The sequence below is a fragment of the Carassius gibelio genome, chromosome A25, assembly GCF_023724105.1.
Source record: "Carassius gibelio isolate Cgi1373 ecotype wild population from Czech Republic chromosome A25, carGib1.2-hapl.c, whole genome shotgun sequence".
In the NCBI taxonomy this organism is placed as follows: domain Eukaryota; kingdom Metazoa; phylum Chordata; class Actinopteri; order Cypriniformes; family Cyprinidae; genus Carassius; species Carassius gibelio.
In genome coordinates, this window is record NC_068395.1 from 7,983,253 (window position 1) to 7,999,250 (window position 15,998).

Genomic DNA, 15,998 nt, shown 5'->3' on the forward strand with positions numbered 1-15,998 from the left:
CACTGAAAAAATAAAAAACTCTCCAAAATTAATGACTCGCTTTTTCTCTCATGAACTTTCATGAACTATAATGGATGTCAAAGGCATTCAGTCAATACTTCCTTCTGCAAAAAGAAAGGCATTTGGGTTTGGATGAGGGTGATGATGAGTGAACTGTCCTTTTAAATGCATCAGTACACATTAAAAGGAAGTTAAAAGAAAAAAGAAAAGAAAAAGTTCAAAGTTCAAACCCAGACAGCTCAACTGTCAATATCATGGTTTTATTAGTCGTAATGAGAAGCCAACCCAAGCCTCAGTGATAAATGTACTTTATTTACATCTCATACATATATTTGCATATATTCTTATAAAATACAGAATACAGTAGACTGTCACCCAGTCAATGACTGGGCCACAATTCCTTGTTTACTTTTGGCACCCTGACTGGCTTCCTGACTAGCTATGTTCTGCAGTCTGCATTACAAACATGATGCAGGATCCAATGGCGGCAGTTGGGAGTTGCCAAATCTGAAAAATCCTGGTATGGTTCCCTTGTAAGTCCCTCTCATCTCAGCATCGCAAATTGGAGCAACAGTGCCTTCCCAGTAGTCTCAGGGCATTGGTGGGAATTTCACTGTCTGGCATGTGGTCTGTGGTTTGTGTTTTTTTTTTTTTTTTGGGGGGGGGGGGGGGTGTCTAGCTCACTTTTTCAGTTTCACACACAAAACTCATACAACATTTAGGAATGTTCCACTTATGAAGATTTCTATGGTGCAGATTATCTGTCACAAATTACTTATTGACTCTCTACATGGAACCTTATCAGAGCACCAACAAACACACCAAAGGAAGCTTCATCACCCTCTAGACAAGCTAAAACTTCGTCAGTTCACGGAGGTTCCTGAATCAATTCGAGTGTAAAAATTAATTTAGCATGTTTATCATCTGTGACCTCATGTTGTTACATTACCAGCGCTGCCCTGAACTAAACTGAAATGGTCTGGAGTGGATTACAGGAAATCTGTGATGGAAAAAGCAAATACTTACACTGATATGCCCCACCAAGAGCTTCAGAATGATTGTCGGATTAACTGCAAGAAAATAGTTGGAACACTATAATGAGAGCATTTTCCATTGCGGCCAATGTTAATACGAGTTTTTGTAAACATCCACCTTAAAGGGATACTCCACCCCAAAATGAAAATTTTGTCAAGCACTTACCCCCATGTTGTTCTAAACTCTTAAAAGCTTTCTTCTACTTTGGAACACAGTTTAAGATATTTGGGATGAAAACCAGAAGGGAGAAGATAAATTACAGAATAGTCCATCTGCCATCAGTGGTTCAACCGTAACTTTATGAAGCCACGAGAATGCTTTTTTTATGTGAAGGAAACAAAAATAACAACTTTATTCAACAATTTGTCTCCTCTGTGTCAGATGGACTATTCTGACGATGTCTTTCATGCTTTTCTGGACCTTGACAGTGAATTTTACCTGCAGTTAATGGAACAGTCACAAGCTTCCCGGTTTTCATCCAAAATATCTTAAATTGTGTTCTGAAGATGAACAAAGCTTTTACGGGTTTGGAACGACATGGGGGTGTGACTGATGGCAAAATTTTCATTTTGGGGTGGAGTTTCCTTTAACCAGTACAAAACAGTACACACCAAATATCACCTTCACATTACATACTGTATCTTAAAAAATTTAGGTGCTATAACTAAGAAAACGAAGACTTGGCAGACAACAGGTTATTTCCTACAAAACAGAATAGAGATCATTACAACCATTTGGAGAAAGCAGGGTACAAATCAAATCTAACTGAGTCTTGCCATTGAGTCTCGTCTTAAAATCATTAGCACTTGTCTATATGAGTCACGGCTATCATAAATCAGTATGTACAGATTAAGCGCAAACCATGTAAGACGTCAGATGTGAACATGCATAAATTGATTCATACTCAGCAGGAGACCGGAACCGTGTTTTGTTTCTCTTGGAAAGTCAACTGAAATGTCCTAGAGTAATTTTCTTGAATATAACTAGTGCAATATCATTATTATATTATTTTGTTTTTCTGTAATAAATATATGGCTGGTTATCCAAAAAAGAATCTTTACAGGGAGAGCCATGCTATGAAAAGGCACAAAAATATGAGTAGAAGCATATGTGTAGGTTTTATATTACGGTTACTTTGTACTGCTAGCGAGATATTCAGACGGCGTCAAAGGACCACTGAGTTTCTGTATTCAAACAAGTCACTTTTCGTAGTGAGAGGTGTACCGTTTTGTTTGATGTAATACTAGCGGAGCTCACTTTGACCCATATTTTAAGTCTGACAGATGCATCGCACTCTAGTATGGCAGGAAAATCAGATTTTAATTCTTAATTAAAATCTACAAACTGTAAAACTCTCATGACCATTGACAAAAGCAGAGTCGTCTATAAAATTAGCAGCCACCAGAAATTTTCTTTGACTAAGGGACTTTAAAAAACACTGAAACAGACTTTAGGAAAAGCCACAATGTGAAACTAACTACATAATCGCGGGTGTACTGAATAGACTTTAATATTTGATTAACAGCTTTTAAAACAGATTCACATAAATGCATTTAGCAGCTGAGAAGCTATACTGGTTCTTACAAGGTTGCGGCTAGTATGAATGTATGGTTTATTTTTCGAAATACAAAAGCGTTTAAGGATTGCGGGATATTTTTTAAGGTTGAGACGATCTTGTATTCTTCGTCTCTATCGATATTTGTTGCCATGCAGGTGTCATGTCATATTCAGTAATAAATAAATTAAGTCCACACCACCAGTCTATAGTGACAACAAAAACAATTCACAAATCAGATGATACAATCTGAGAATGACTTTACTGATTCAAGCACTCAAAAAACTGAAAAGGCGTCTATCTAGACACCCAGACCAAAAGAAAGAGAAAGAACAAGGACAATAAAGAAGGAGATGGACCAGTGCAGCTGGAGGTAGTCATTCTGCTTAAACTCCTTTTAGATGGCCATCTGCTCTCAAGCAACAATATGGCTGCCCTCCTTCTGAACTGCGGCTCCTGTGCTTGAAAAAATGCGTTTAGCTATTTGACATCTCCACTTGAATCCAATGCTGTGTTGCTTTCATTCTGTTTTCCGTCAAATTCCCCCTGCACAGTCTCTTTGCAGTCTCCAAGAGGAGAAGGAAGCTTTGAAGAGCATGAAGAGTGACTCAGAGAAGTTCTCAGAAGGAGCAACCTTATCTACCCCAAAGGGCTCAGCAGTGGTTGATAAGAGAGGGCATCAGTTCTCAAAGAGCAGTTTGTTGCCGTTCAGGCCAGTGTGCGTCCTTCACAATTAGAAGTTCAGTAAGAGAATCTTTCGGAGGTGGTGCTTGTGTGTTCCTGTCCGTTGTGCCGCCTGAAGGACTGACTGAAATGTAGTTAATGAAAAACAAAATTATAGCTGCGGCCTCTGAGAGACTTTATGCATCGATAACAGTATGTGGTAAAGCAGGTCAGGTTAATACTTTATTACAAGAACATTATTTACCTGCGTTGGTTAAGCTGGGGCTGGATTTACACTGCCATGATAATATTTAATCTGTTTCTGGAAAAGAAAAACAGGAAGTTGGTGTTAATTGGTGTGTTGAAACAGCTGAATAGGCAGGACAAAAAAATAGACCAGAAAAATATTTGGACACTTAACCAAAAAAAAAATATGAAAAAATGAATAATGCAAACCAATTTGTTAGGTTTCATATTATAAAAAAAATTGATTTATTTAATATGTATTTGAAGTTTGACAATTTGAAGCTTAGCTTAAGTTTTCACAAATTTTAGGGCTCAATGAAAGTGTAAAAAGCACAGCACACTATGCAGATTTGACTGCTGCAGACATTACTTTTCAGATATCTCCACATCTAATGGGGGTATATTGGCTTCCTCTCCTGAGAAAAGGGCGGGACCTTCTTCCGGACTCCGTTCAGTTTGCGGGGCGTTTCTTCTAGATTTAATCTGCATTACAAAAGAAGAAAGAAAAACACCAATCAGGATTTAAAGCGAGAAGCCTGTGATGCTAAAAGCTCAGTGGGGCACACCACCACACGTACCTTCCAGACCATCAGAAAAACCACCACGGCGATGAACGGGATGGCGAGGAGCGACATAAGACTGTTCTGCACAACTTTCGGAAGGAATGCCCCTACAGAAAAAAAGTTTTTGTTTAACTGTGACAGATAGCAAGACACATTTTTAACCTTCACAGTATATCTATTGAGATCCAAATCCAACATCTGACCTCTCTTGAAATAAATGTTAAAGAGATAGATCACCCAAAATAAAACTACAATAAAAAAATGTAATCAAATAACAATTCTGTCATCATTTACTCAAACTAATGTCTCTGAATATTGTTCCTCAAATAATTGGTAGAGGAATAGATTACCCTAAATAAAATGAAAATGATCTTCAGTTAACCTTTACTCGCTCTCAAGTCATTTCTTGTTTCTTTGGCAAGCTGGATAGTCATCTTCAAATGAATAAAATAAATAACTACTTTCATCATTTACTTGAAGTTGTTCCTCAATTCCTCTATTGGACATTAAACAAGGAATTTTGAAGAACGTTGACAATGTTTTTTCTCCCTTATAATATGAAATGAGGATAGGTTAATTATTTCATTTAATTATTTTTTTCATTTTTGGATCAACTATCACTTGGATGCATACAATAGTGATGACTAAAGACATTTATACGATAACTCACCTTTTTTGGGGTCATCAGGCAAACTGTTATGTTTCTCTAGAGAAAGCCAGAAACAGAGATCCATTAAAAGTCTCATATAGAAACCGTTCATTGTTAGATGCTTAAGAAGTCAGAAACAATCTCCTTTTCTCTCCGCCAAATGGAAGATCTGATCTGTCCGCTTTTAGAAAGAAAGAGCTTGCGCTTGGGAAGATCTGAAGATTGCTCTGTAATCAACATGGTGACAATTGGACTTCGATTTGGTTCACCCTTTCATGTCGTTCACTAGGGAGCACATCTCTTGGTTTTGAAACTCAGCTGAGACTCTTTCATAATACCGCTGACAAAAATATGTTGCCACTCTTGTTTTGTCCAGCGGCCTCGTTTGAAAAGACGTGAAACACACCCACACACACGCACCCACACCCACACTACATGCGCAACATTGCAACCAAAGATGCCACAAGAGATGTGATTTAAAACGGTGTTAACATCTACAACCTCAGCTGCAATTGGGCGGCCTTCCACAAATTACATTCTGTGGTTTCTCAATAGCTTCATTAAAGTGCCACAGACAACACTCTGCAATACGCAAGAGCATGCCGTCGCAAGGTCTTTTCGACTGGTTATGACATGCGCCTCACCATTTGTACTATGTTGGGCTGACAATGTCGACGACGTCGTAGTTGTCGTTACTGTTGTTTTTGTGGATGTGGGACATGGTGGGGGCTCGCAGTCCTCGACATCTCTTGACAAATTGGCAGTGTTGAAAAAGTCCTCCACAAATTCAAAATACTTGGCCGTAAGCCACATCTCATTTCCGTAGTGACAATCGAATTCTAGCATTGAATCCTCCTAAAGAATCAGAAAAAAATGGTTTAGATTTACAAGTGGATTATTTGTTGCAATGTTTTAGTTAAAAAGATATATAAAAAAAACTAGTTTTGAATAGAAATATGAATAAATAAAAATGTTTTATACTTAATAAAACACCAGACTTTGCACTGCTTTACAAAATGAATAGGTCGTTTCTTGATCATTGGTTACAATGTTTTACTTCAAAATAAATACATTTTTGTATAGAAATGATTTTAAACGTAAAAAATAAATAAATAAAAAATTAAGGCCTAAAACCTGATTTTTTTTTTTAATGTTTGCTTTTTTATCAATTTACAAATGTTCCTCATTCATTGTGATGTTTATAGAACTGATTTTTACAGCTGACTAGAAAATTCGTAACAAAATATACTAGATATTTCAAGATTTCTGCATGAAATACAGTTGTTATTGTGAAAACTTGGTTGAGGTAACTTACCAAGCCATATCCGATGTGGTACCGCATCTCTTGCAGTATTTGGACCAAAGTGCCTATATTATCTTTATTGGAGGATATGTTCCCAAACTTCTGCGCCAGGCCTTTTAAGCTCACCTCCAAGTGAAATACATTTAGCTTCACCCAGCACATACCACTCTAGAAGAAAAATAAAAGACATTACTAGATTATCACTGTGTTTGCTTTTATTGCCATGAATGATTCAATGGAAACCAAATAACTCACCACTTCTTTAGGTATATAACGTAATGTAATCCTGTAGTCTTTTGGAATATTCTGTTTCTAATAGGAGAGAAAGAAAGCCGGTTCTAGATGCCAAAAACTACAATGCACATGGTCATTTCATTATCAATAAAGACAAAAAAATGAAAATTTACCAATAAGTAACCACAATGTAAACATGGAATTACAGTACTCTCATTTGCTTTATAACCTTGGCTTAGGTATAGTTATGGAAACCACAGACATATGTTACATATCTACTTCAAAACATTTGAATCCCTGGTTATCAACCTTTCAGCATATGGCACGCACAGTGATTTGGCATCATACTTCATAAATATTTTGCTAAAGGAAAGCAAATGCCATTACACAACGCATATGTTCCAATAAAACGATAAACTCAATAATCCTTTCAGGCTGATGATTTCTGATGATCCTAAAAAGACTGTCTGCAGTGAAGCATTTGATTTATGCATATGACTCTATTATCATACTCTGAACCACATGTCTGGGGCTTTCATTCCAACACACACGAAATACATTTCAGCTCTTTCCCCCAGAGCATCGATAAATCAGCCTTCGCTGTTGTCTTTAACAAAGTACGCTTGGAAAAAAAGCCCCGGCACCGGAGAGATAAGCATGTCCAAGCTCTTACCAGGAAAGAAATTTTCTTGATGTCATCTGTAATGGGATTTCCTATTTCACTGGAATAGGCAGCAACTGTCATGTACAGCAAGAAATGGACACAGGTGCATATCCAAATCTGAAAAACAAGAGGTAAAAAAAAAAAATCAGTCTAAGTGACCATATCGAAAATCTTTTAATAATACAGATCTGGATTGTGTTCTAATCTCATTGTTTAGAGGAGTATTGAGCAAAACGGAAATGGTTTTCACTGCTATTTTGAGAACAACCGGGTTAGTTTTGAGAGAATAAATGAGTGTTTTTGTCTAGCAAATTCCCAGTCGACGCTATAAAGCTTGTTGTCCCATGGTGGCCTAAAACTTAAAGCTTTTGCTCCCCTCTTCCAGACCTGTGATTTGAGCTTGTTGCATAACATTAGGCAGATTTGCTCTTAACCCTGATTACAAGGGTGATCCCAGACAAACAATGCATGAGCCTTGTCGGTAGAAATGGGCTAGCGATTGAAAGAGTTTCAGCTTGACTCGGAGAGGGGGAGTGGAGCAGAGGTGAAGATCAGATTCATGTGAGGACAGGCTGTTTAGCTGCAAGATGCTCTGATTGTGTAATTGCACAATTACAAAATTGATGCTCACATTTTCAAAATTTAGGCTGGTTTTGAGATCACTTGACCACAACTGGATGCATTTCTTGGGAGACGTTTACATCCAGAAACACGTCTGTAAAAAAAACAGCTACAGCACAATACAGGGGTCTCGTTTAAATTTTTGTTTTTTTTTGTTTTTTGTTTCTGGTCTTACTGTAAATGATTCATCAGTGTATGCTATTCCAAAGTCCAATTTTACATCAAAATCTAAACATTTTCCTATAAAATGACTGCTGATGTCACTAAAACCATGATGGCTATTGGAGAATGTTAGCTATTGTTTTAGCAAACTATTCTATATAGCTGATGTTTTAGCTGTGTCTCATTTCGTAGGCTTATTTCGAAGTCACTTTTGAAGCTGCATACACATGTTGTTTAATTATATTAGCATTTTACTTAGTCCTTTAGCAAACTAGCATTTTTTTCAGCTGTTGTTGTAGCATTGATTTGAACATTCTATTTAGCTGTTATTTTAGCAAACTAGCATTTCATTAGGTATTGTTTTAGCAAAGTAGTATTCTATTTGGCTGCTGTTTTAGCAACCTAGCTTTCTATTAAGCCATTGGGTTTGTCTCAATCAGCTCCCTAGTTCAGTAGTCAGTAGTCATTTTTAGGGCTGTCTCAACTACAAAATCCTTCAAGGGCACTGAAACATTCGCTCCTTGAAAAATTTTTTCTTGTGCTCCCTTACTGGAAATTGTGTCACAGAAAAAATAAACCACAAGAGCCAACTCAAAATATATATAATGACGTAATGAAAAGGCAAACAGTTATATAATTGTTTTAGCAAATCTAGCATTCTAGTTAGTAATTGCTTTAACAAACTAGCTTTTAGCTCCTTGGTACTAATGTTTACTTTGCATTATTCAAAATAAGGCAAATTAAAATAGCCCACTAAATGTTTTCTTATTATTGGATATGCTCATTCACTCATGAATCAGAATGTCACCTTAATTAAAATATGTTGCAAACCACAATTAACACAGATTTTAAAAGCTGAATTGTTTATAACTTTTTATAACATTTTAAAATGTAAAGCTAGTGACGGGAAATTCAAGAAAACATTGAGACACAGCTCAATACAAATACCACACATATTTCACCTGAATATAAATAGTTGGAGCAGTAGTGTTTCTAAGATGAATTTACAAACTGAATAAGAACAGTATAAAAATTAATGCACAGCATGATATTTAAAGCACTGATATTTAAAGCAAACTAAAGTCAATTTGTGAACCACCTTTGATTCCATGCTACCAGTAGCGCTCCATGATTATGACAAAATTCGTAATTGTCGATTATTCCCATGAAATTGTAGTTGCGATGATTGATTATGATTTACAATTACAATTAATTACACAAATACAATTTACACTGAATTATGTTTATACCATTGTTTTGATGCAAATTCATGCCGTATTTTTATATGAAAATAAATAAGTTGAAAACACTCTAACTGAAAAGCTTTTAGTGCTTTACTATTGTATAAAGCCCCAAAAGTCAACTATACATTGAATTCGTTTCTACTTTAATTTATAAAAAAGTAAAAATATGAATGGTATTATAATGTTATACTTGAACTAAATTTAAAATAATCGGAATAACCCTTAAGATAACATGTAGGGAAAAAAATACATCTTAAGCACACAGAATAACATTAGTGGACTTTAAACGGTTAATTGCCACTTTGAATGATTTGTTTTAAATTGTGGCATCCATTATTGTAATCATGACTAGAAATTTGATTAATTGTGCAGCCCTAGCTACCAGTTTTGTGAAAATCATGTGCTGGAACGTCTCGATTGGTGACATGAAAAGTAAAGCAATAAGGTAGAAGCTTGTTTCATTATCGATAATGAGTCAAAGACCTGTTAAATTGATAACAGTTCATACTGCTATGCAGGTCATAAGCTTTTTAAAGCAAATCTGCAAATCTACTAATTTATAATATATAATATAAATGATTCCCCCATCACAAGAGTTTCCAAAATGCATCTTCTTTCCAAAAAGCTCTTCTAAAAACATTCTTCTTGGTTAAACAGGGGATGTTTATTTACAACAGGACAATACAAAAGACTGGCCACATGTAAATGCTTAGGTATTGCTTTGAATAAATGGATTACAATATGTAATTCAAAGTAAACAATGCTAGTACACATGATGGTATTTGGAATTTAGTATGCACTCAAACAAGCAGTTAATCTATCGCGAGTATTTCAGACAGCATCACCAGCGACTGTAGAGCTCTTGCGTGTTGTGAACCAGATGAGGATTTGTTGCAAATGTGATGAATGAAACAACACATGGAAGCCCAGATGTTTTATTGGTTATATTATACATAATTTGACTTCCTCCAAAACTTTAAAGCGCCTTCATAGCCAAGAGCTACGATTCAGCAAGTACTTTGTACACAACAACAAACGTTTGTCTGTCTCCAATTTAAACCTGAACAATTCAAACTCACTCACCACTGTCCTTCATGAATCAATAGAGTTTAAACGAACTGAACAACAAGATACTCCCAAACCAACGTAGGCAGCATTTAAGGTATCATAGGTGTGTGGGTGTAGGCATCTCCTAACTGCTGTCTCCAGCAATATGTACAATGCGTGGCAAATTGCAGCGTATATGAATATTAGTGAACACAATGCTAGAATGCAATGCTGTGGGCATGTATTTATTAAAAACAGCTCTGCGTATATAAAAATGTATAAATCTTTATCAGTAAATACAATATTTGAAGTAATTATTACCCTATTTATAACAAATGCAACTTTGAGTTTCATCATTGTGCTTTGTATCTCACAATACCACAATTGCAATTATTTTCCTCATAACCGCAACTTCATATCCAGCTGTGACCCAACATATCACAATTTTTTCCTCATAATTACAGCTTCATATCCTGACACCTGACCTTGTTTCACACAAATGACTTTTTGTGTGCCTTTATTTAATCACAACTGCAATTTTTCCCACATAACTGCAACTTTAAATCTCACAACTGTTGTGGTTTGTCATAATTGTAAAGTCACACTGGGGATATAAATTCACTATTATGTGGAAAAAGTCAGAGTCGTGTTGCAAGATGTAAAAGTAACACTTTGAGAACTCTTTTTTTTCTCATAATTGCGACTTTATATCCTGCAAAATCACTTTTTTTAATCTAACAATTGCGCCTTTCTGTTACATTTTGTCTTAAAAAAAAATAGGCTTTTATAAGACATTGTACAGACTGCTGTTTTATAATTACAAAGAAATCTTGAAAGTGTTAGCGTGCTACAACACACCAAATAAGAGGTCACTTTCACTTAGCCAGACAAAAAGAGATGTGAAACAGAACAAATCTCATTATGGCTGACCATGAGCTGGACTGACTGGCAGACACAAAAAGAGAGAGCGGCAACTCAGCCCTTCCTTTTGAACACCATGTTAACAGGATCTCTCTCAGCTAGAAAATAAGATCATCGCCAGAGTCATGCTGACCAGACACTTTGATCGCTAGGATTTATTAACTTTGCACACACCCCAGATGTACATACAAGCTTGTTCTGAACAATGTACAATTCACTACATTACCTTATTAACGAGAACAGAGCACATGGCGCCAAAAAAAAAGTCTTGTCACCATCTATCTTCTTTCTTTTCATCTTTTCACAGTCAATATTTGGATATCTCATGATATACATCAGCTTAACACTTCAAAACAGGCAGAATCCCAATAATTGATATTAGCTAGCCACATATTGGCTCCGACACATATGCTAACAATTCATGCTAACGTACTACAGAGAATAAGCTAAAAGATTCTGAACATGTGAGAAAAACAATACCATCTCTTAGTTTTTGATTACAAAAAGTGACAAAATGTGTGTATGGAGGGCAGCTTTGTAAAGCCGTGTGATGTGCTAACAAAGACCAGTGTAGCATGAGGACAAACATCAGTGGCTGGAAAACTAGCATTATCGTTTCAGCCTCTGTTGAACAGCCAGCGACCAGTATCCACTCAAAAACTACTCAAATCAAATTTGCCTTTGCAAATTGCACTCAGTCTGGCTGTGTCCATTCATGTGCACTTTACAAACCTCTGGCTAACTGAATAAACATTAGTTAAAGATGCTATCAAATGTCCCAGAGAATATATATATGCTTTCTCAATTTGCCAAGACAGAAGAATGTCAAATTCTTCCTCAGCAGCCATGACTCTACACCTCTGTGGTCCATAATGATTATTTCTTCAAAGTCAAAGTCATTGGTTGCTGCTAAACATCTCAAATCAAAAGGACACAATAGGAAAATACATAGCGGATTTATAGTAGCTGGTGCAGCATCGATTACGTTGCAATGTCCTCTGATGAGCGCTTTAATAGAGGGCAACAGCAGGCCACAGGAGTCCAATGAAATGTGATCTGGCTATTTGATAGCTAATTTAAAGGGAGTCTATGACTGGGTGGGAGCAAAAATAACAATAGCCTGGGTGACAGCCTGTCCTGGAAGAAGGCCTTGTTCAGGAACTAACAGAGAAAATAAGTTATGCTAATGGAACCCACCCAACGCTTTGAGGAGAACGCTGAGAAAGTCATTTCTGAGAGAAAAGAAATGCAATGATATTATCGCGAAATGACATTTTCAATCGCTAATTAAGCCAGACATTGAAAAGCTACTTCTTTTTTTTTTACAATAAAACAACAGACATATGGAACACATAATACAGAAACAATACAAAACTAACAGGGATCATATTATAGGCTAGGAGTTTAATTTATTGACATATTCAGTTTACAGAGTGCGCCAATAAAAGCAACAGATTTATTTGACGGTCCAGTGATTTCATTTTTATCATTGGGTTCAATTCACTTTAGAGAGTCCATTATACAATTAAGCTCTTTCCAAACATGGATGAAGTTTCAGCCTTTATTGTGATCTGCTATTGAAAACCTTTTTATTTGGACTAGGCTTAGCAGTGTCAAAGCCAAGTGAGTGTCAAATGCCATGTAAGGACTAAAAGGATATGGAAACAAAGTAAACAGGTAAACAGACTTAATTGGAATGGCGCAATGATGTTGCTGATAATGTTCGCTTAAATGATGGTTCAACCCGCCATTCCTATTTCTGGTATGTTATCTCCGGAAAGGCTTGCTAGCCATATTTCAAACCACATATTTATGTATTAACTTATTAATGTACCAACTTTTTTTTTTTTTTTGCTTAAACAATCAGTCATTGTGTGTTTGGTTTACTGTGTATCTAGTGGACATTTGCGACTTGCTTTAGTCAGTGTAAAACACTGTCATCCACAAGTTATCTTTACAGCGCAGAGTGAATCATCTGATATGATGAAATCAGAAGTGCAGATCATAAACTTTCTCAAACGTAGACACAACAATAAATCGTTGCATACTTTCAACCCAAACAAGTAAACTAAAATAATTAGCTTACATAACAATCATTTATAATAAAATCCAGAAAGTATATAAGAAAGCATGTATACTGTCTAACAGAAAAGACAATGGTAGATGATTTATGGCCATTTTATGAGGGAAGTAATTGACAACCAACCCCATAAATCTATGTAAATAATGCAATCTTGTTTTTTTTTTTGTCTTTTTCATTTATTTTCTTATCAGAAAACATATCTGTCTTCAATACTGTAATGCGGCAACATGCCATATTAAGTTAACAACATAATTAATAGTTAATAGCATAATTTAAAGTTACTTACAACTTAAAACAAGCAGATGCCATTGCTACACAACCCCATAGTTTGTTCTAGCTCTCTTGAGAGATTTATGTCATCACTAAAACCAGTTTTGAAGATTGTGAATAGGATTACTTTTGTGGTCTATACAACATAAGTTGCGGCTGTGTTGCTGTAGCTCATTTCATTTATAATGACTTCACAGCTGAGGTGCTAATATGCATATCTAATTTCAGAAGCTTAACTTGCAAATCACATCTGTAAGTTTAATTCAATCCTTACACATAGCCATCTGCTATATAGCTGCACTTCACAGTACAATGAAATCTTCCAGGAAGGAACTGTGTTGAACAAGGGTATGCGCTTCTTGTGAATGTGTGTGAAGAACACACACTGACAAGGAAATTCAATACTGCAAAAAAAATGAAACCGAAAACTTCAAGATTGCTAGTTTTCAATGCGTAACACTTCCTCATAGTCACACTGCAAAGTGCAAACTGCCACTAACTTATTTTGGCCTTTGGGCTTGGCGTATGATTGAAGGTGTTTTGTTTTCATGCAAGATATTTCACATAATTGAGCCTCGGTTTTGGCAAAGGGCTCAATGTATGTCACGGGTGACTGTAAATTGGTGTCCAATGATTATTCATGTCCTAGGTTTGGTTTCTTAACTGAAGCCACAGAACAGTGTTAACTGATTGAAAGTGTTCACAAAACATTTTCCTCATAGATTACATTCTCACTAATAGATTAACCGCAAAAGTCAAATGATTCAGTGTTGTTCCGAAATCAAAACTTGTCACATGCACAGTATGAGCGAGCTTTCCTGTGCTTATTGTAGCAAATTATTAACTTTATTTCATGTAAGGTTACAAGTAAGCCATGTGGAAGGTGTGTCAAAGCCAATAAATGCAGTTTTAAAACAGCCAAAGTTAAACATAAATGATGTGCACTTGAATTGTTTTACAGAAGCAACGTTTTGCAGTCATTTTAAGGTGCCATGCTTATGGGACACCAGGGTTCAATTCAAGCCTCAGCTGTTTTCCCATCCTGGTTCAATTTGACTTCTCTTCTTTATGTTCTGTTTCTTTTTTACGGTCTATCAATAAAATAGCAAAAATGCACACACACACACACACACACACACACACACAAAATCTTCATCCTAAAACTGCTTACTCTCAGCAAGATGCAATGCAAATTCCCAGCAGGGCTAAGATGGTGCAAGGTGAACGACTCTTGTCTCTTCCAACATCGATATAGACTAGGTCTTATAGAGATTAGAGTATATTTACAACATGGCAAATGTTTTGCATCATTTACAGTACCTAAAACAACAAGCGCAAAGCCTCACATAGTTCACTTAAAGGCAAGGGAAGCGTTACTGATGTTTTTCGAAAAGCCTGATGCATTTCGAGGAAATATCCCCCACAGTCAATGAAAACCATTTCCCCTGTCTTATTTCCCGTTGTGTAACACGACCAAGACAGTGTGTGATGTATTAGCAAAATCTAGTGCATGTAGATTTTTCGCAAGCACCTGCGTAAACGTCCAAAGGTCGTCTCGTTTTATCAGTATTAATCTCCGTTTCCGAGGACTTTATATTTATCGATCATGGTTTTAAAATCGTTTAACGAGAGAGAACCCCACACATTGTCGAAGACATTATATTCTCTAGTTAAACGACAAACAAAGGCCGATTTTGCAGTTTGATCAGATCGAATTAACCTATGCTTTTATCGAAGTTGCTAGTTGCTCTTCTTCTCACCGTTTCAAATGGAGTAGAAATGACGAGAAATGACTGTGACAAGTTAAATAGATGGAAACAAACATGCTGTTATAACAACCTTCGCCTCCGCAAGATCAAAGCATGTTTGCAGAAGCCTAATTAACGAAAAGCGTCAAGTTCATTTGAAATAATGAACCATTATGCAGCTAGTCCTTCCTCAACCCCAACTACAAATTAAGTGAGCACAATTGCGCGCTTTAAAATAGTTAAATGCTCAACGATGCGAGAAAGTCTAGACTGTCGCTTCAAAAGGTGTTGTAATATAAAACACGCTATCGTGTTCATTAACATGTCTTCTAGTTATTCTCTGCAGACAGCGCATTTATGCAAGCGCACGTAACGTGGCAAAAACGAATGCAATTCACATGTGATTCACGCTAAATTACTCGCGTTAAAGCAAAAGCCGTTCACTTACGTTTGACTTCTTCATATGGAACGAGAGGAGTAACTCCAGTGGCAGCGAAACCCTATTTTATCTTACTTCGGCGGGCAGGGAAAGGGTTCTCTTCATCCCAAAGGTACATATCCAAAATCATCATAAAGTAGAATCCAAATCGGGAGGGAAAGAAAGTCACCTAAATTTGCGTAATGATGGTAAGTATCCAGGTAGACGCTTCATACCGCACGATGGAGGACGGAAGGCTGCGGAAAGAATCAAGAGTTTTTTTCTCAAGAGCAAAGCCTTTTTATCGTGTGACTCCTGCGCGCTCCCGCCCACCGCAGTTCATCTCGCTCGTCTGCTGCCCTGGGTCTCTCAGTCGATTTCACAATCACCATCTAAACGTCCAACTGAGATTTATTTGATGGCAGCGCTTTCCTGCTAATTTTCGCAGGATGGAGTCGCTTGATTACGGCGTGTCGTGACTGCAAATAGTTTGTTAGATGTTTTGTAGTGGAAAAAGTCGCTGGCGCGAGATGTTGTAGAAATGCTCAGTGAATGTTGGTATCGTTCTGGAA

General features: G+C 36.6%; 1 protein-coding gene across 2 annotated transcripts; it reads right to left on the reverse strand.

The window, feature by feature from the left end:
* Positions 1-292: 292 nt before the first annotated feature.
* On the reverse strand, positions 293-15,788 carry LOC127946951 (kit ligand). Of its 2 annotated transcripts, none has more exons than XM_052543792.1 (10): positions 15,457-15,788; positions 6,922-7,029; positions 6,270-6,326; positions 6,027-6,182; positions 5,356-5,566; positions 4,733-4,768; positions 4,078-4,169; positions 3,870-3,982; positions 3,519-3,575; positions 293-3,398 (listed from the first exon to the last, which is right to left on the reverse strand). In XM_052543792.1, exons 1-9 carry the CDS (start codon positions 15,469-15,471, stop codon positions 3,545-3,547), a joined length of 819 nt encoding a protein of 272 aa, XP_052399752.1. In that variant the 5' UTR covers positions 15,472-15,788; the 3' UTR covers positions 293-3,398; positions 3,519-3,544. The 2 variants fall into 2 exon arrangements, with proteins under 2 accessions (XP_052399752.1, XP_052399753.1); XM_052543793.1 differs by having other exon boundaries at positions 15,617-15,735.
* Positions 15,789-15,998: the final 210 nt, after the last annotated feature.

Excerpts from the sequence above, each read along its gene's own strand:
- LOC127946951 (XM_052543792.1), bottom strand. Across the intron at positions 6,183-6,269 it reads GTTATATACCTAAAGAAGTG|AGTGGTATGTGCTGGGTGAA; the intron begins GTGAGTTATTTG and ends TTTTTCTTCTAG. Across the intron at positions 3,576-3,869 it reads GATGTGGAGATATCTGAAAA|AAACAGATTAAATATTATCA; the intron begins GTAATGTCTGCA and ends TTTCTTTTCCAG.